Source organism: Oncorhynchus mykiss, chromosome 19, assembly GCF_057628025.1.
Source record: "Oncorhynchus mykiss isolate SJ-2025 chromosome 19, ASM5762802v1, whole genome shotgun sequence".
Taxonomy (NCBI): domain Eukaryota; kingdom Metazoa; phylum Chordata; class Actinopteri; order Salmoniformes; family Salmonidae; genus Oncorhynchus; species Oncorhynchus mykiss.
In genome coordinates this window covers 2,737,690-2,757,257 of record NC_143040.1, presented here as the reverse complement: position 1 = coordinate 2,757,257, position 19,568 = coordinate 2,737,690, and the positions used below count along the sequence as shown (strand labels likewise).

The following is a 19,568-nucleotide window of genomic DNA, read 5'->3' as shown; positions in this document are numbered from 1 at the left end:
GCGAGAGGGAAGAGAGAGAGAGCGAGAGGGAAGAGAGAGAGAGAGCGAGAGGGAAGAGAGAGAGAGAGCGAGAGGGAAGAGAGAGAGAGTGAAGTAAGAGAAAGAGAAAGTTAGAGAGAGACATTTCAGGGGTTGTAGTTGTCTATCCCTGTATTTCCCTTTAGAGATGATGCTTGTAGCTTTCTGCAGTAACTTAATAATTAAATATACACATACTGTTTGGAAAATATGCAGTCTTTGTAGTCATGATTTTAAGGAACAATTGAAGTGAATGTTGAGTTTAGAAAGATAGTCATTGTATTTTACCCTCCATAATGTGACCATCAGAAATGCATATCATATCTCTCACATATTAATCTATTTGTTGTTAAACTGTTCTTGCAGTTTTACTCCACCACAGGATCAGAGAAGATCCCCTGAAGAGAGGACAAAGAGAGAGAGGACATTCCTACTGAATCTGTGCCTTCAAGCAGCTCTCCATGAGAGAGAAACCATACAAACAACTGTAGAGAAAGTGTTGTCACTGTCTAAAGTAAATCACAACCAGAAATGTGATTTCCTGCTGGATCTGTTCTCACATGTGAAGGGCTATGAGACTCAAACAGGCAGGAGGGTCCTTCCAGCATTACAGACAGTTTACCAGTCAGCCAGTCCTGCTATCTGGTCCATAGTCCTCTCAGAGAGAAAGGCCTCCCTCCTCCTAGAAGTGCTGAAACTCCAACCAGAGAAGAAACCAGTAGAGCTTAAGAGCTGGTCAGATGAAGAGAGTGAAGTGAGGAGTTTCCTTCAGTGTCTGCCCTACATCTCACAGCTGAGGTGAGTCTGAACATGTGGTGGTTAGTGATTATGTGATGCTAGTGGTTATTATCTTGTAGAAACATTTGACAAATAAAACTTCAACTGTTGGTAAATCTTGTAGCAGTATTGTTAGATAGGGGTAAAGGTAAAGATTTTGTTGGGGCGCCAGGCAGGTATTAACCCTGTAGAAAGGAAAAGAGTATGATAGAGAGAGACCCACTACCAGACACACACACATCAGCAGAAGAGACTGTCTAGAGTGTAGCCTGTTAGCCAGATAGCCAGTGGAGAGGAAAGATAAGACACACCATATAAAACACCCATCACAGCACAGGGGGAACCCCACCAATAATACCTCATACAATAATGATGGCAGAGCAATTTAACGGCAACTTCATAGAACAATTTACAAGAAAGAACCCAGTCATCAACATGAGAGGATTTGCAGTAATCTGTATTACCTCCCAGTGGAGGAGTGCAGAGGGTATGAATGGTGGGGGGTCATAGACAAACAAAGTCCTTAAAATGTCCACAATCTTCTGGGCCACATGTCATTAGTACCACATATATACAGTTCAAATAATAAGACACAATAAACTGTCAAGAAACCTCCCTTTAACTAAAATGTCAACCCTAATACGTCTGGCAGGGCAATGATAGTCCAGCCACGCTGAACCTCAAAGGGAAAAGCATTGAAAACAATAATAAAGTCTGCTGCTGTGTAAAGCACTAGAGAGAGAGAGAGAGAGAGAGAGAGAGAGAGAGAGAGAGAGAGAGAGAGAGAGAGAGAGAGAGAGAGAGAGAGAGAGAGAGAGAGAGAGAGAGAGAGAGAGAGAGAGAGAGAGAGAGAGAGAGAGAGAGAGAGAGAGAGAGAGAGAGAGAGAGAGAGAGAGAGAGAGAGACGGAAGAGAGAAGAGAGAGAGAGAGGGGGAGAGACGGAAGAGAGAAGAGAGAGAGAGAGGGGGAGAGACGGAAGAGAGAAGAGAGAGAGAGAGGGGGAGAGAGAGAGAGAGAGGGATGAATAGAGCGAAGAGAGAGAGAGAGAGGGATGAATAGAGGGAAGAGAGAGAGAGAGGGAAGAGAGAGAGAGAGGGATGAGAGAGGGGGAGAGAGAGAGAGAGAGGGATGAGAGAGGGGGAGAGAGAGAGATGAGAGAGGGGGAGAGAGAGAGAGAGAGAGAGGGAAGAGAGAGAGAGAGAAGAGAGAGAGGGAAGAGAGAGAGAGAGAAGAGAGAGAGGGAAGAGAGAGAGAGAGAAGAGAGAGAGGGAAGAGAGAGAAGAGAGAGAGAGAGGGACGAGAGAGAGATGAGAGAGGGGGAGAGAGAGATGAGAGAGGGGGAGAGAGAGAGATGAGAGAGAGAGAGAGAGAGATGAGAGAGAGAGAGAGATGAGAGAGAGAGAGGGAAGAGAGAGAGAGAGAGGGAAGAGAGAGAGAGAGAGGGAAGAGAGAGAGAGAGAGAAGAGAGAGAGAGAGGGACGAGAGAGAGATGAGAGAGGGGGAGAGAGAGAGATGAGAGAGAGAGAGAGGGGGATAAGAGAGAGGGAAGAGAGAGAGGGAGAAGAGAGGGAAGGGGTGGGAGAGAGAGAGGAGAGGAAAGAGAGAGAGGAGAGGGAAGAGAGAGACAAGGGGGATAGAGAGGAGAGAGAGAGAGAGAGAGGGAAGAGAGAGAGAGAGAGAGGGGGAGAGAGAGAAGAGATGGAAGAGAGAGAGGGACGATAGAGGGACGAGAGAGAGAGAGGGTCGAGAGAGGGACGAGAGAGGGAGAGAGAGAGAGGGACGAGAGAGAGGGATGTATGAGAGAGGGAGAGGGACGAGAGAGAGAGAGGGACGAGAGAGAGAGAGGGACGAGAGAGAGAGAGGGACGAGAGAGAGAGCGGGACGAGAGAGCGGGACGAGAGAGAGAGAGCGGGACGAGAGAGAGAGAGACGAGAGAGAGAGAGGGACGAGAGAGAGAGAGAGAGGGACGAGAGAGAGAGGGACGAGAGAGAGAGAGGGACGAGAGAGAGAGGGAAGAAGAGGAGGGAAGTGAAAGAAGAGGGAGGGAAGAGAAAGAAGGAGTGAAGAGAAAGAAGAAGGAGTGAATAGAGGAAAGAGAGGGAAGATAGGGAGGAGAGAGGTGAGGAAAGAGAGAGGGGAGAGAGCGAGAGGGAAGAGAGAGAGAGGGGGAAGAGAGAGTGCGAAGAAAGAGAGAGTGACGAGAGAGTGAGGGGGTAGAAAGAGAGAAAAGGGGTAGAGGGAAGTGAGAGGAGAGGTAAGAGAGAGAGAGGGGAGAGGTAAGAGAGAGGGGAAAGTTAAGATGGAGAGGAAGAGAGAGGGGAGAGAGGAGAGAGAAGAGAGAGTAAGGGAAGATAGGGGGAAGAGAGAGAGAGACGGGGGAGAGGGAGAGAGGGAAGAGGGAAAGTGTGAGAGAGAGGGAAGAGTGAGAGAGAGGGAAGAGGGAGAGAGACAAGAGGAAGAGGGAAGAGCGGGAATAGAGAGATAGAGAGAAAGGGATCAGAGGAAGAGAGCAAGAGGAGAGAGAAGAGAGAGAGGGAAGAGAGAATAAACCAAGGTTGTGCAGCATCACCACTATCAAACTGCCCCCCAGAGAGCCTCCTTTCTGATTGGTATATCTTTATCTATGACTGGTTTCATGTGTTCATCCATGTCTGAATCAGCTGTTACTGTCCTTGTTGCAGTTTCTGTCCATGGAGGTCTGTTCCCTCAAAGCAGATCAAGTTCCTGGTGGATCTCCTGTCTCAAGCAGCAGAGTGGGAGGAGCAGACAGGAGAGAAGACACTGAAGCTGGTATCATCAGTGTGGACTTACAGCACCTTTCCTTTTCCCTATGGAGACAGTTCTGAACAGAGTGATTTCCTGATTGATCTGTTCTCACATGTGAAGGACTATGAGACTCAAACAGGCAAGAGTTTCCTTCCAGCATTACAGCCAGTTTACCAGTCAGCTCCTGCAGTCTGGTCCATAGACCTCTCAGAGAGAAAGGCCTCCCTCCTCCTAGAAGTGCTGAAACTCCAACCAGAGAAGAAACCAGTAGAGCTGAAGGGCTGGTCAGATGAAGAGAGTGAAGTGAGGAGTTTCCTTCAGTGTCTGCCCCACATCTCACAGCTGAGGTGAGTGAGTTTATCCAACAAGAGTCCATATATCACTGACCTGGTGTAGATAGTATTCATGTTTTACACTGTCTTTATCTTGTTAATACATGCACATATGAAGAAGCTGTAGAAACTCTAATTCACTAGGGATTTAAATTGAACAAATTTCCAATTTATAGTTGTATTGTTTTAAAAGATGGAGTCATGTGGTGCTATTAGTTTTCAGTTCCCCAACCCTGTTACTCATATCAGTCCTCGTCACTCACCTGTTTATCATCTGTGTTTTAAACTGTTTGTTCAGATTTCCTCTACTGAAGCATAATATAGAGACAAGAAAGAGAGAGAAGACATTCCTACTGAATCTGTGTCTTCAAGCAGTTATCCATGAGAGAGGAACCATACAAACAACTGTTCAGAAAATGTTGTCACTGTCTAAAGTATATCGCTTTCAGAAATGTGATTTCCTGCTGGATCTGTACTCACATGTGAAGGACTATGAGACTCAAACAGGCAGGAGTGTCCTTCCAGCATCACAGCCAGTTTACCTGTCATCTCCTGCAGTCTGGTCCATAGACCTCTCAGAGAGAAAGGCCTACCTCCTCCTAGAAGTGCTGAAACTCCGACCAGAGAAGAAACCAGTAGAGCTGAAGGGCTGGTCAGATGAAGAGAGTGAAGTGAGGAGTTTCCTTCAGTGTCTGCCCTACATCTCACAGCTGAGGTGAGTCTGAGCATGTGTGGTGGTTAGTGATTATGTGATGCTAGTGGTTATTATCTTGTAGAAACATTTGACATATTAAACTTCAATTGTTGGTAAATCTTGTAGTAGTAGGAAGCGAGAGAGAGAGAAAGAAAAGGGAAGAGAGAGGGGACGAGAGAGAGATGAACGGAGAGAGGTGGGAGGGGGGGGAGAGCGAGGAGAGAGAGATGTAAGAGAGTGAAGATGACCGTTATCTATAGTTTCATTTTCCATATTTATATTTATTACATTACATTCTACTATTGACTGTTACCATTTTATTGTTAATGTTTTATTATTTACTGCCATTTTATATTATTGTTTATAATTGTATTACATATATTGTATACATTGTTGCTTTGGCATATTGATACAATGGTTTTCATTGAGAGAGAAAGAGAGAGAGAGAGCGAGGAAAGAGAGAACGAGGAAAGAGAGAACGAGGAGAGAGAGAGAGACGCTACCACGGAATGACGAAAAGACTTCCACTCTGCCACGCAAGTATTTCCCGTGACTGTGCCTCAAAACCAAATGTTTTCCTGGCCCACCACTCCACCCTGGACTTGAACAGCCTCTATGACCAGGTCCACCCTGGACTTGAACAGCCTCTATGACCAGGTCCACCCTGGACTTGAACAGCCTCTATGACCAGGTCCACCCTGGACTTGAACAGCCTCTATGACCAGGTCCACCTCTACAAGGCAGTAGTGCCCACCACTCCACCCTGGACTTGAACAGCCTCTATGACCAGGTCCACCTCTACAAGGCAGCAGTGCCCACCTTTGCCCGGACTCTAAAGGACATCGCTCTCAAACGTATCCCCAACACTTCACACAGGAGCAACAGATCAATAGACACCCTGCCCAGACCAGTGAGACACCCTCCCAGCACCATCAGCCACATCCTCACTCCAACCAATCAACACCCCCCAAGTCAACCATGCCCACACCCCATTTAGGCCCCCTCAGATCAGACCTATGCCCCTCCTGCCCACCCCATGCACCCTACCCCCGCAAAGAGGGCCTGAAACATGGAAGTCACAGATACGCCCAGGCTGTGAGCGGGCCCAACCTCCACTCTTACACTAGCCCAAGCCAATGGCATGTACCAGATGCTCAGCGGGCTCTGCTCACACTTACTGGCCTGAGGCCAAACCATAAAACCGACAACATTGGACACTTTATGGAACTCAAAGCCTTCACTATCTCATCCTTGAATATCCAAGGCCTGAGGTCATCTGCCTTTGGCCTGAAGAGCAGGAACATGGACTTCATCAAAGAAATCGGTAATACAGACAGTGTCATCCTACAAGAAACCTGATATAAAGGAGACAGGCCCACTGGTTGCCCTCTAGGTTACAGAGAGCTGGTAGTCCCATCCACCAAACTACCAGGTGTGAAACAGGGAAGTGACTCAGGGGGGGTATGCTAATTTGGTATAGAGCAGACCGAACTCACTCCATTAAATTAATCAAAACAGGACATTTTACATTTGGCTAGAAATTCAAAAGGAAATTATCTTAACAGAGAAAAATGTCCTCCTGTGTGCTACCTATATCCCCCCACTAGAATCCCCATACTTTAATGAAGACAGCTTCTACATCCTAAAGTGGGAGATCAATAGTTTCCAGGCCCAGGGACATGTACTGGTCTGTGGTGACCTAAATGCCAGAACAGGACAAGAACCTGACACCCTCAGCACACAGGGGGACAAACACCTGCCTGCAGGTGACAGCATTCCCTCCCACATATGCCCCCCTAGACACAACTATGACAACACAACCAACAAAAGCGGGTCACATCTACTGCAGCTCTGTCGCACGCTGGGTATGTACATAGTCAATGGTAGGCATCGAGGGGACTCCTATGGTAGGTACACCTCAATCTCATCTCTTGGCAGTAGTACTGTAGACTACTGTAGACTACTTCATCACTGACCTCAACCCAGAGTCTCTCAGAGCGTTCACAGTCAGCCACTGACACCCCTATCAGATCACAGCAAAATCACATTCTACTTGAACAGAGCAATACTCAATCATGAGGCATCAAAGCCAAAGGAACTGAGTAACATTAAGAAATGCTATAGATGGAAGGAATGCAGTTTGGAAACCTACCAAAAAACAATTAGGCAACAACAAATTCAATCCCTTATAGACAATTTCCTGGGTAAAATGTTCCACTGTAATAGTGAAGGTGTAAACTTGGCAGTAGAAAATCTTAACAGTATATTCGACCTCTCAGCTTCCCTATCAAATCTAAAAATCTCAATTAGAAAACCGAAGAAAATGAACAACAATGACAAATGGTTTGATGAAGAATGCAAAAATCTAAGAAAGAAATTGAGAAACCTGTCCAAACAAAAGCATAGAGACCCGGAAAACCTGAGTCTACGCCTTCACTATGGTGAGTCACTAAAACAATACAGAAATACACTACGGAAAAAGAAGAACAGCACTTCAGAAATCAGCTCAATGTAATTGAAGAATCCATAGAATCTAACCACTTCTGGGAAAATTGGAAAACACTAAACACATAACAACATGAAGAATTACCTATCCAAAATGGAGATGTATGGATAAACCACTTTTCCAATAGATGCTAGTGCCAATATGCGTCAACAGCAACCTTGGGAAAATCCTATGCATTATCATTAACAGAAGACTCGTACATTTCCTCAGTGAAAACAATGTACTGAGAAAATGGCAAATTGGCTTTTTACCAAATTACCGTACAACAGACCATGTATTCACCCTGCACACCCTAATCGACAAGCAAACAAACAAAAAAAAAGGCAAAGTCTTCTCATGCTTTGTTGATTTCAAAAAAAGCCGTTGATTCAATTTGCCATGAGGGTCTGCAATACAAATTGATGGAAAGTGGTGTTGGGAAAAACATGCGACATTATAAAATCCATGTACACAAACAACAAGTGTGCAGTTAAAATAGGCAAAAAACACACATTTCTTTCCACAGGGCCGTGGGGTGAGACAGGGATGCAGCTTAAGCCCCACCCTCTTCAACATATATATATATCAACTAATTGGCGAGGGTACTAGAACAGTCTGCAGCACCTGGCCTCACCCTACTAGAATCTGAAGTCAAACGTCTACTGTTTGCTGATGATCTGGTGCTTCTGTCACCAACCAAGGACGGCCTACAGCAGCACGTAGATAGTCTGCATAAATGCTGTCAGACCTGGGCCCTGACAGTATATCTCAGTAAGACCAAAGTAATGATGTTCCAAAAAAGGTCCAGTCGCCAGGACCACAAATACAAATTCCATCTAGACACCGTTGCCCTAGAGCACACAAAAAACTATACATACCTCGTCTTAAACATCAGTGCCACAGGTAACTTCCACAAAGCTGTGATCGATCTGAGAGACAAGGCAAGAAGGGCTTTCTATCTCATCAAAAGGAACATAAAATGTAACATACCAATTAGAATCTGGCTAAAAATACTTAATCAGTTATAGAACCCATTGCATCCATTGTATCTGGGGTCCGCTCATCAACCAATAATTCACAAAATGGGACAAATACCAAATTGAGACAATGCATGCAGAATTCTGCAAAAATATCCTCCGTGTACAACATAAAACACCAAATAATACATGCAGAACAGAATTAGGCCGATACCTGCTAATTATCAAAATCCATAAAAGAGAAGTTAAAATCTACAACCACCTAAAAGGAAGCGATTCCCAATACTTCCACAACGAAGCCATCACCTACAGAGAGATGAACCTGGAGAAGAGTCCCCTAAGCAAGCTGGTACTGGGACAAACACAAACATACCCCACAGAGCGCCAGGACAGCAACACAATTAGACCCAACCAAATCATGAGAAAACAAAAAGATAATTACTTGACACATTGGAAAGAATTAACAAAAAACAGAGCAAACTAGAATGCTATTTGACCTTAAACAGAGAGTACACAGTGGCAGAATGCCTGACCACTGTAGGATTGTAGATTTTAAGGCACTTGCTGCAGTTCCTATCGCTTCCACTAGATGTCAACAGTCTTTAGAAATTGGTTGATGTTTTTCCTTTGAGAAATGAAGAAGCAGCCATTTCCTATCTGGGTGGATAGCCAAGTGTACTGTTGTGGTTGGGGACGCTCCACTTTGTTTTTGTCCGGTATTGAACACAGTTTATTCCGTTCTTAAATTTGATTGATTATTTACGTTTAAAAATACCTAAAGTTGGATTAGGAAAGTTGTTTGAAATGTTTGGATCAAGTTTACAGGTAACTTATTAGATACTTTGTCGTCATGTTGTGCGAGTTGGAACCGGTGTATTTTCTGAATCAAACGCGCCAAATAAATTGACATTTTGGGGATATAAAGGACAGAATTTATCGAACAAAAGGACCATTTGTGATGTTTAATGGACATATTGGAGTGCCAGACAGAAGAGGATCTTCAAAGGTATGAATTATATCGTTATTTCTGAGTTCTGTGTCGAGCCTGGCGGGTTGAAATATGATTGTCATGTGTTTGTTTGATGGGGTGCTGTCCTTAGAAAATAGCATGGTTTGCTTTTGCCGTAAAGCCTTTTTGAAATCTGACACTGTGGCTGGATTAACAAGAAGTTCCTCTTTAAACCCATGTTTAACACTTGTATGATTTATGAATTATTATTATGAGTATTTCTGTTTTTGAATTTGGGATCACTAAGAGGTTAACTATTTGTACATCGTTACAACACTGCTTAACCTGTTGCGACGAGCAATCCCGTATCCGGGATTAATTATAGCGTAATTATATCCTACAAGCTCATTACCATAGCGCAACGTTAACTATTCATGAAAATCGCAAATGAAATTAAATAAATATATTAGCTCTCAAGCTTAGCCTTTTGTTAACAACACTGTCATCTCAGATTTTCAAAATATGCTTCTGAACCATAGCTAAACAAGCATTTGTGTAAGAGTATTCATAGCTAGCATACCATTAAGCCTAGCATTCAGCGTGCAACATTTTCACAAAAACAAGAGAAGCATTCAAATAAAATAATTTACCTTTGAAGAACTTCAGATGTTTTGGATGAGGAGACTCTCAGTTAGATAGCAAATGTTCAGTTTTTCCAAAAATATTATTTGTGTAACAATCGCTCCGTTTTGTTCATAACGTTTGGGTAAGAAAAAACCCGAAAATTAAGTCATTACAATGCAAACTTGCCTTCCAAATTAACTCCATAATATCGACAGAAACATGGCAAACGTTGTTTAGAATCAACCCTCAAGGTGTTTTTCACATATCTATCGATGATAAATCATTCGTGGCAGTTGACTTTCTCCTCTGAAGAAAATGGAACGCGCATGGACCTGGAGATTACGCAATAATTTTGACGGAGGACACCGGGCGGACAGCTGGTAAATGTAGTCTCTTATGGTCAATCTTCCAATGATATGCCTACAAATACGTCACAATGCCAACACCTGGGGAAACGACAGAAAGTGCAGGCTCATGCCTGGCGCATTCACAGCCATATAAGGAGACATTGGAACACAGGGCATTCAAAAATCTGGACCATTTCCTGTATGAAATTTCATCTTGGTTTCGCCTGTAGCATTAGTTCTGGGGCACTCACAGATAATATCTTTGCAGTTTTGGAAACGTCAGAGTTTTTTCTTCCCAAAGCTGTCAATTACATGCATAGTCGAGCATCTTTTCGTGACAAAATATCTTGTTTAAAACGGGAATGTTTTTTATCCAAAAATTAAGAGCGCCCCCTATCTTGAAGAAGTTAAATACATAATATGACATTTGTAATGTCTTTATTCTTTTGAAACTTCTGTGAGTGTAATGTTTACTGTTCATTTTTATTGTTTATTTCACTTTTGTATCTATCTACCTCACTAGCTGTGGCAATGTTTACATATGTTCCCCATGACAATAAAGCCCCTTGAATTAGAGAGAGAGAGAGAGAGAGAGAGAGAGAGAGAGAGAGAGAGAGAGAGAGAGAGAGAGAGAGAGGAGAGAGAGAGAGAGAGAGAGAGAGAGAGAGAGAGAGAGAGAGAGAGAGAGAGAGAAAATAAACCAGAGTTGTGCAGCATCACCACTATCAAACTGCCCCCAGAGAGTCTCCTTTCTGACTGCTGATGCAAAGTGGCAGCACACAGTGGAAAAGTTCCGTATAAAACTACACATGTTGGTGAATCTGGGGACATTTATCAGCCCATTTCCTGACATAACTAATGATGCATTACTAAATGTCACAGATAGATAATGTTGCATTACTAAATGTCACAGATACATAATGTTGCATTACTAAATGTCACAGATAAATCATGTGAACGTCTCAAATTAAATACTTTAACATATAACCAAATCACATTATGTAAATGTTTAACTACTTCATATATCTTTAACTATGACTGGTTTAGTGTGTTCATCCATGTCTGAATCAGCTGTTACTGTCCTTGTTGCAGTTTCCATCCATGGAGGTCTGATCCCTACAAAGCAGATCAAGTTCCTGGTGGATCTCCTGTCTCAAGCAGCAGAGTGGGAGGAGCAGACAGGAGAGAAGACACTGAAGCTGGTATCATCAGTGTGGACTTACAGAACCTTTCCTTTTCTCAATGGAGACAATTCTCAACAGAGTAATTTCCTGCTGGATCTGTACTCACATGTGAAGGACTATGAGACTCAAACAGGCAGGAGTTTCCTTCCAGCATTACAGCCAGTTTTCCAGTCAGCTCCTGCAGTCTGGTCCATAGACCTCTCAGAGAGAAAGGCCTCTCTCCTCCTAAAAGTGCTGAAACTCCAAACAGAGAAGAAACCAGTAGAGCTGAAGAGCTGGTCAGATGAAGAGGAGTGAAGTGAGGAGTTTCCTTCAGTGTCTCCCCTACATCTCACAGCTCAGGTGAGTTGGATAAATACATTTTCAGGGGTTGTAGTTGTCTGTCCCTGTATTTCCCTTAGAGATGATGCTTGTAGCTTTCTGCAGTAACTTAATAATTAAATATACACATACTGTTTGGAAAATATGCAGTCTTTGTAGTCATGATTTTAAGGAACAATTGAAGTGAATGTTGAGTTTCAAAGATAGTCATTGTATTTTACCCACCATAATGTGACCATCAGAAATGCATATCATATCTCTCACATATTAATCTATTTGTTGTTAAACTGTTCTTGCAGTTTTCTCCACACAGATCAGAGAAGATCCCCTGAAGAGAGGACAAAGAGAGAGAGGACATTCCTACTGAATCTGTGCCTTCAAGCAGCTCTCCATGAGAGAGAAACCATACAAACAACTGTAGAGAAAGTGTTGTCACTGTCTAAAATACATCACAACCGGAAAGATGATTTCCTGCTGGATGTGTGCTCACATGTGAAGGACTATGAGACTCAAACAGGCAGGAGTGTCCTTCCCCAGCATTACAGCCAGTTTACCAGTCAGCCAGGCCTGCAGTCTGGTCCATAGACCTCAGAAAAGAGAAAGGCCTCCCTCCTCCTAGAAGTGCTGAAACTCCAACCAGAGAAGAAACCAGTAGAGCTTAAGAGCTGGTCAGATGAAGAGAGTGAAGTGAGGAGTTTCCTTCAGTGTCTCCTTACATCTCACAGCTGAGGTGAGTCTGAACATGTGTGGTGGTTAGTGATTATGTGATGCTAGTGGTTATTATCTTGTAGAAACATTTGACATATAAAACTTCAAGTGTTGGTAAATGTTGTAGCAGTATTGTTAGAGAGGGGTAAAGGTAAAGATTTTCTTGTGACGCCAGGCAGGTATTAACCCTGCAGAAAGGAAAAGAGTAGGATAGAGACCCACTACCAGACACACACACATCAGCAGAAGAGACTGTCTAGAGTGTAGCCTGTTAGCCAGATAGCCAGTGGAGAGGAAAGATAAGACACACCATATAAAACACCCATCACAGCACAGGGGACCCCACCAATAATACCTCATACAATAATGATGGCAGAGCAATTTAACAACAACTTCCTAGAAACAATTTACAAGAAAGAACCCAGTCATCAACATGAGAGGATTTGCAGTAATCTGTATTACCTCCCAGTGGAGGACTGCAGAGGGTATGAATGGTGGGGGGTCATAGACAAACAAAGGCCTTAAAATGTCCACAATCTTCTGGGCCACATGCATGAGTACCACATATATACAGTTCAAATAACAAGACACAATAAACTGCCTAGAAACCTCCCTTTCTAACTAAAATGTCAACCCAAATATGTCTGGCAGGGCAATGATAGTCCAGCCACGCTGAACCTCAAAGGGAAAAGCATTGAAAACAATAATAAAGTCTGCTGCTGTGTAAAGCACTAGAGAGAGAGAGAGAGAGAGAGAGAGAGAGAGAGAGAGAGAGAGAGAGAGAGAGAGAGAGAGAGAGAGAGAGAGAGAGAGAGAGAGAAGGGGTGGGAGAGAGAGAGGAGATGGAAGAGAGACACAAGGGGGAGAGAGAGATGGAAGAGAGACACAAGGGGGAGAGAGAGGAGAGAGAGAGAGAAGGAAGAGGGAAAAGAGAGGGAAGAGTGAGGGAAGAGTGGGGGAGAGGGAAGAAGAGAGAGGGAAGAGAGGGAAGAGGGAAGAGAGAGGGAAGGAAGAGGGAAGGGAGAGGGAAGAGAGAGGGAAGAGAGAGGGAAGAGAGAGGGAAGAGAGAGGGAAGAGGGAGACGGAAGGGAAGAGGGAAAGAGTGAGAGGGAAGAGAGAGAGAGAGGGAAGAGAGAGAGAGAGGGAAGAGAGAGAGTGGAAGAGAGAGAGAGAGGGAAGAGAGAGAGCGAGAGGGAAGAGAGAGCGAGAGGGAAGAGAGAGAGAGAGCGAGAGGGAAGATAGATGAAAGAGAGAAAGAGAGGGGAGAGAAAGAGAGAGAGGAGGGTGAGGGAGAGAACAGTGAGCGGGAAGAGAGAGGGAAGAAGAGGAAAGAGAGAGAGAGTGAGATAAATGGAAGAGAGCGAGTGGAGAGAGATTGGAGAGAGAGAGAGGGAAGAGGGAGACGGAAGAGGGAGCTGGAATAGGGAGACGGAAGAGGGTGAGAGAGAGAGAGTGAGCGGGGAAGAGAGAGAGAGTGAGGGGGAAGGGCGAGAGAGAGCGAGTGAGAAGGAAGAGAGAGAGAGCGAGGGAAGAGGGAGACGGAAGCGGGAGCTGGAATAGGGAGACGGAAGAGGGGGAGGGAAGAGAGAGAGAGGGGGAAGAGAGAGGGAGAGGGAGAGAACAGTGAGCGGGAAGAGAGAGGGAAGAGAGAGAGAGGGGAAAGAGAGAGTGAGAGGGAAGGGAGAGAGAGAGCGAATGAGAGTGAAGAGAGAGAGAGAGTGAGAGGGAAGAGAGAGTGAGAGGGAAGAGAGAGAAAGTGAGAGTGAGAGGGAAGAGAGAGAGCGAGAGGGAAGAGAGAGAGTGAGAGGGAAGGGAGAGAGAGAGCGAGTGAGAGTGAAGAGAGAGAGAGAGTGAGAGGGAAGAGAGAGTGAGAGGGAAGAGAGAGTGAGAGGGAAGAGAGAGTGAGAGGGAAGAGAGGGAGAGAGAGTGAAGAGAGAGAGAGATTGAGAGGGAAGAGAGAAAGAGAGAGAGGGAGAGTGAGAGGGAAGAGAGAGAGTGAGAGGGAAGAGAGAGAGCGAGAGGGAAGAGAGAGCGAGAGGGAAGAGAGAGAGCGAGAGGGAAGAGAGAGCGAGAGGGAAGAGAGAGAGAGAGGGAAGGATAGATGAAAGAGAGAAAGAGAGGGGAGAGAAAGAGAGAGAGGAGGGCGAGGGAGAGAACAGTGAGCGGGAAGAGAGAGGGAAGAATAGGAAAGAGAGAGAGAGTGAGAGAAATGGAAGAGAGCGAGTGGAGAGAGAGGGGGAAGAGGGAGACGGAAGAGGGAGCTGGAATAGGGAGACGGAAGAGGGTGAGAGAGAGAGAGTGAGCGGGAAGAGAGAGAGAGTGAGCGGGAAGAGAGAGAGAGAGAGCGAGTGAGAGGGAAGAGAGAGAGAGAGCGAGAGGGAAGAGAGAGAGAGAGAGCGAGAGGGAAGAGAGAGAGAGTGAGATGTAAGAGAGAGAGAGAAAGAGAGAGTTAGACGGAAGAGAGAGATAGAGTGAAAGGAAAGGGAGGGAGAGAGAGAGAGTGAGAGGGAAGAGAGAGAGAGAGAGTGAGAGGTAAAAGAGAGAGAGAGTGAAGAGAGTGAGAGGGAAGAGAGAGAGAGAGAGTGAGAGGGAAAAGAGAGAGAGAGGGAAGAGAGAGAGCGAGAGGGAAGAGAGAGCGAGAGGGTAGATAGAGTGGAGAGAAAGAGAGAGAGGAGGGCGAGGGAGAGAACAGTGAGCGGGAAGAGAGAGAGAGGGAAGAGAGAGAGAGGGAAGAAAGCGAGAGAGGGAAGAGAGCGAGAGATGGAAGAGAGCGAAAGAGGGAAGAGAGCGAAAGAGGGAAGAGAGAGATAGGGAAGAGAGAGATAGGGAAGAGAAAGTGAGAGCGAGAGGGGAGAGAGGGAAGAGAGAGCGAGAGAGAGAGGGACGAGGGAAGAGAGAGAGCGAGAGAGGGAAGAGAGAGAGCGAGAGAGGGAAGAGAGAGAGCGAGAGAGGGAAGAGAGAGAGCGAGAGAGGGAAGAGAGAGAGAGAGAGAGAGAGGGAAGAGAGCGAGAGAGAGAGTGAAGAGAGGGAAGAGGGAGAGAGAGAGGGAAGGAAGAGGGAAGTGGGAAAATAAACCAGAGTTGTGCAGCATCACCACTATCAAACTGCCCCCCAGAGAGTCTCCTTTCTGACTGCTGATGCAAAGTGGCAGCACACGGTGAAGGCTCTGTACAAAACTACACATGTTGGTGAATCTGGGAACATTTATCAGCCCATTTCCTGACATAACTAATGATGCATTACTAAATGTCACAGATAGATAATGTGAATGTCTCTAAAAAATGAAATACTTTAACATATAACCAAAGCACATTATGTAAATGTTTAAACTACTTCATATATCTTTATCTATGACTGGTTTCATGTGTTCATCAATGTCTGAATCAGCTGTTACTGTCCTTGTTGCAGTTTCTATCCAGACTGGTCTGATCCCTCAAAGCAGATCAAGTTCCTGGTGGATCTCCTGTCTCAAGCAGCAGAGTGGGAGGAGCAGACAGGAGAGAAGACACTGAAACTGGTATCATCAGTGTGTACTTACAGCACCTTTCCTTATCGCCATGGAGACAATTCTCAACAGAGTGATTTCCTGCTGGATCTGTACTCGCATGTGAAGGGCTATGAGACTCAAACAGGAAGGAGTTTCCTTCCAGCATTACAGCCAGTTTACCAGTCAGCTCCTGCAGTCTGGTCCATAGACCTCTCAGAGAGAAAGGCCTCCCTCCTCCTAGAAGTGCTGAAACTCCAACCAGAGAGGAAACCAGTAGAGCTGAAGGGCTGGTCAGATGAAGAGAGTGAAGTGAGGAGTTTCCTTCAGTGTCTGCCCTACATCTCCCAGCTGAGGTGAGTCTGAACATGTGTGGTGGTTAGTGATTATGTGATGCTAGTGGTTATTATCTTGTAGAAACATTTGACATATAAAACTTCGTGTTGGCAAATCTTGTAGCAGTATTGTTAGAGAGGGGTAAAGGTAAAGATTTTTTGGGGCGCCAGGCAGGTATTAACCCTGTAGAAAGGAAAAGAGTAGGATAGAGAGAGACCCACTACCAGACACACACACATCAGCAGAAGAGACTGTCTAGAGTGTAGCCTGTTAGCCAGATAGCCAGTGGAGAGAAAAGATAAGACTCACCATATAAAACACCCATCACAGCACAGGGGGAACCCCACCAATAATACCTCATACAATAATGATGGCAGAGCAATTTAACGGCAACTTCCTAGAAACAATTTACAAGAAAGAACCCAGTCATCAACATGAGAGGATTTGCAGTAATCTGTATTACCTCCCAGTGGAGGAGTGCAGAGGGTATGAATGGTGGGGGGTCATAGACAAACAAAGGCCTTAAAATGTCCACAATCTTCTGGGCCACATGTCATTAGTACCACATCAATACAGTTCAAATAACAAGACACAATAAACTGTCAAGAAACCTCCCTTTAACTAAAATGTCAACCCAAATATGTCTGGCAGGGCAATGATAGTCCAGCCACGCTGAACCTCAAAGGGAAGAGCATTGAAAACTATAATAAAGTCTGCTGCTGTGTAAAGCACTGGAGAGAGAGAGGGAAGAGAGAGAGAGGGAGAGGGGGGGAGAGGGGGGAGAGAGAGAGAGAGGGGGGGGAGGGGGGAGAGAGAGGGGAGAGGCGAGAGAGACGCGAGAGAGAGAGAGCGAGAGGGAAGAGAGAGAGAGGGAAGAGAGAGAGTGAGAGGGAAGAGAGAGAGAGAGCTAGAAGAGAGAGAAAGTGAGAGGGAAGAGAGAGAGAGTGAGAGGGAGAGAGAGAGAGAGAAGGAAGAGAGAGAGGGATGAGAGAGTGAGAGGGAAGAGAGAGAGAGAGAGAGCGAGAGGAAGAGTGAGAGAGAGAGAGAGCGAGGGAAGAGAGAGAGAGAACTAGAGGTAAGAGAGAGAACTAGAGGGAAGAGATAGAGAGGGAAGAGTGAGAGAGAGTGAGAGGGAAGAGTGAGAGAGAGTGAGAGGGAAGAGGGAGAGAGAGCGAGAGGAGAGGGAGAGAGAGGGAAGAGAGAGAGAGAGAGAGCTAGAGAGAAGAGAGAGAGATAGCAAGAGGGAAGAGAGAGAGAGAGTGAGAGGGAAGAGAGAGAGGGGAGAGAGAGAGCGAGAGGGAAGAGAGAGAGAGGGAAGAGAGAGAGAGTGAGAGGGAAGGGAGAGAGTGAGAGGGAAGAGAGAGCGAGCTAGAAGAGAGTGAGAGAGTGAGAGGGAAGAGAGAGAGAGAGAGAGAGAAGGAAGAGAGAGAGGGATGAGAGTGAGAGGAAGAGAGAGAGAGAGAGCGAGAGGGAAGAGTGAGAGAGAGTGAGAGAGAGAGAGAGAGAGAGAACTAGAGGAAGAGAGAGAGAAAACTAGAGGGAAGAGAGAGAGAACTAGAGGGAAGAGAGAGAGAGAACTAGAGGGAAGAGAGAGAGAGAGGGGGAAGAGTGAGAGAGAGTGAGAGGGAAGAGGGAGAGAGAGGAGAGGGAGAGAGAGGGAAGAGAGAGAGAGAGAGCTAGAGGGAAGAGAGTGAGAGAGAGCTAGAGGGAAGAGAGAGAGAGAGCAAGAGGGAAGAGAGAGAGAGAGGGAAGAGAGAGTGAGAGGGAAGAGAGAGAGAGAGAGCAAGAGGGAAGAGTGAGAGAGAGAGAGAGCGAGAGGGCAGAGAGAGAGAGTGAGAGGGAAGAGAGAAAGAGAAAGAGTTAGACGGAAGAGAGAGAGCGAGAGGGAAGAGAGAGAGCGAGAGGGAAGATAGATCGAGAGGGGAGAGCGAGAGGGAAGAGAGAGCGAGAGGGAAGAGAGAGAGAGAGAGAGAGGGAGACGGAAGAGGATTGAAGGGGGATTGAAGTGAGAGGGGGAGTGAAGAGAGAGACTGGGGGAGAAGAGAGTGAAGAGGGAGGGAAGAGAGAGAGAGTGAGAGGAAGAGAGAGAGAGAGAGAGTGAGAGGGAAAAGAGAGAGAGAGGGAAGAGAGAGAGCGAGAGGGAAGAGAGAGCGAGAGGGTAGATAGAGAGAAAGAGAGGGGAGAAAAAGAGAGAGAGGAGGGCGAGGGAGAGAACAGTGAGCGGGAAGAGAGAGAGGGAAGAGAGAGAGAGGGAGAGAGAGAGAGAGGGAAGAAAGCGAGAGAGGGGGAGAGAGCGAGAGATGGAAGAGAGCGAAAGAGGGAAGAGAGCAAAAGAGGGAAGAGAGAGAGAGTGAAGAGAGAGATAGGGAAGAGAAAGAGAGAGCGAGTGTGGAGAGAGGGAAGAGAGAGCGAGAGAGAGGGGGGACGAGTGAAGAGAGAGCGAGAGAGAGAAGAGAGAGAGCGAGAGAGGGAAGAGAGAGAGCGAGAGAGGGAAGAGAGAGAGCGAGAGAGGGAAGAGAGAGAGCGAGAGAGGGAAGAGAGAGAGAGAGCGAGAGAGGGAAGAGAGAGAGAGAGCGAGAGAGGGAAGAGAGAGAGCGAGAGAGGGGGGCGAGGGAGAGAACAGTGAGCGGGAAGAGAGAGGGAAGAATAGGAAAGAGAGAGAGAGTGAGAGAAATGGAAGAGAGCGAGTGGAGAGAGAGGGGGAAGAGGGAGACGGAAGAGGGAGCTGGAATAGGGAGACGGAAGAGGGTGAGAGAGAGAGAGTGAGCGGGAAGAGAGAGAGAGAGAGCGAGTGAGAGGGAAGAGAGAGAGAGATCGAGAGGGAAGAGAGAGAGAGAGAGCGAGAGGGAAGAGAGAGAGAGATTGAGCGGGAAGAGAGAGAGAGAGTGAGATGTAAGAGAGAGAGAGAAAGAGAGAGTTAGACGGAAGAGAGAGAGAGAGTGAGAGGAAAGGGAGGGAGAGAGAGAGAGTGAGAGGGAAGAGAGAGAGAGTGAGAGGGAAAAGAGAGAGAGTGAAGAGAGAGAGAGAGTGAGAGGGAAGAGAGAGAGAGAGTGAGAGGGAAGAGAGAGAGAGAGAGAGAGAGAGAGTGAGAGGGAAAAGAGAGAGAGAGGGAAGAGAGAGAGCGAGAGGGAAGAGAGAGCGAGAGGGTAGATAGAGAGAAAGAGAGGGGAGAGAAAGAGAGAGAGGAGGGCGAGGGAGAGAACAGTGAGCGGGAAGAGAGAGAGAGGGAAGAGAGAGAGAGGGAAGAGAGAGAGAGAGGGAAGAAAGCGAGAGAGGGAAGAGAGCGAGAGATGAAAGAGAGCGAAAGAGGGAAGAGAGCGAAAGAGGGAAGAGAGAGATAGGGAAGAGAGAGATAGGGAAGAGAAAGAGAGAGCGAGCGTGGAGAGAGGGAAGAGAGAGCGAGAGAGAGAGGGACGAGGGAAGAGAGAGAGCGAGAGAGGGAGCGAGAGAGGGAAGAGAGGGAGCGAGAGAGGGAAGAGAGAGAGAGAGAGAGAGAGAGAGAGGGAAGAGAGCGAGAGAGAGAGTGAAGAGAGGGAAGAGGGAGAGAGAGAGGGAAGGAAGAGGGA

The 19,568-nt window shown here is 46.2% G+C and overlaps 2 protein-coding genes across 5 annotated transcripts in view; both read left to right on the top strand.

The window, feature by feature from the left end:
- The window catches only part of LOC110510945 (uncharacterized), a 43,369-nt gene that overhangs the window by 11,351 nt on the left and 12,450 nt on the right, over positions 1–19,568 (top strand). For 2 of the 3 annotated variants that reach the window (XM_090209773.1, XM_090209772.1), the window contains 4 exons: positions 385–816; positions 3,477–3,908; positions 4,192–4,608; positions 15,591–16,022. In XM_090209773.1, the coding sequence (XP_090065899.1) occupies positions 385–816; positions 3,477–3,908; positions 4,192–4,608; positions 15,591–16,022 (1,713 nt within the window). Of the gene's footprint in view, positions 1–384; positions 817–3,476; positions 3,909–4,191; positions 4,609–11,061; positions 12,205–15,590; positions 16,023–19,568 lie in introns of all 3 variants that reach the window. The other variant, XR_016488708.1, reaches the window with a different exon arrangement.
- Positions 1–19,568, top strand: part of LOC110513232 (uncharacterized) — a 137,992-nt gene that overhangs the window by 107,335 nt on the left and 11,089 nt on the right. The window lies entirely within an intron of this gene.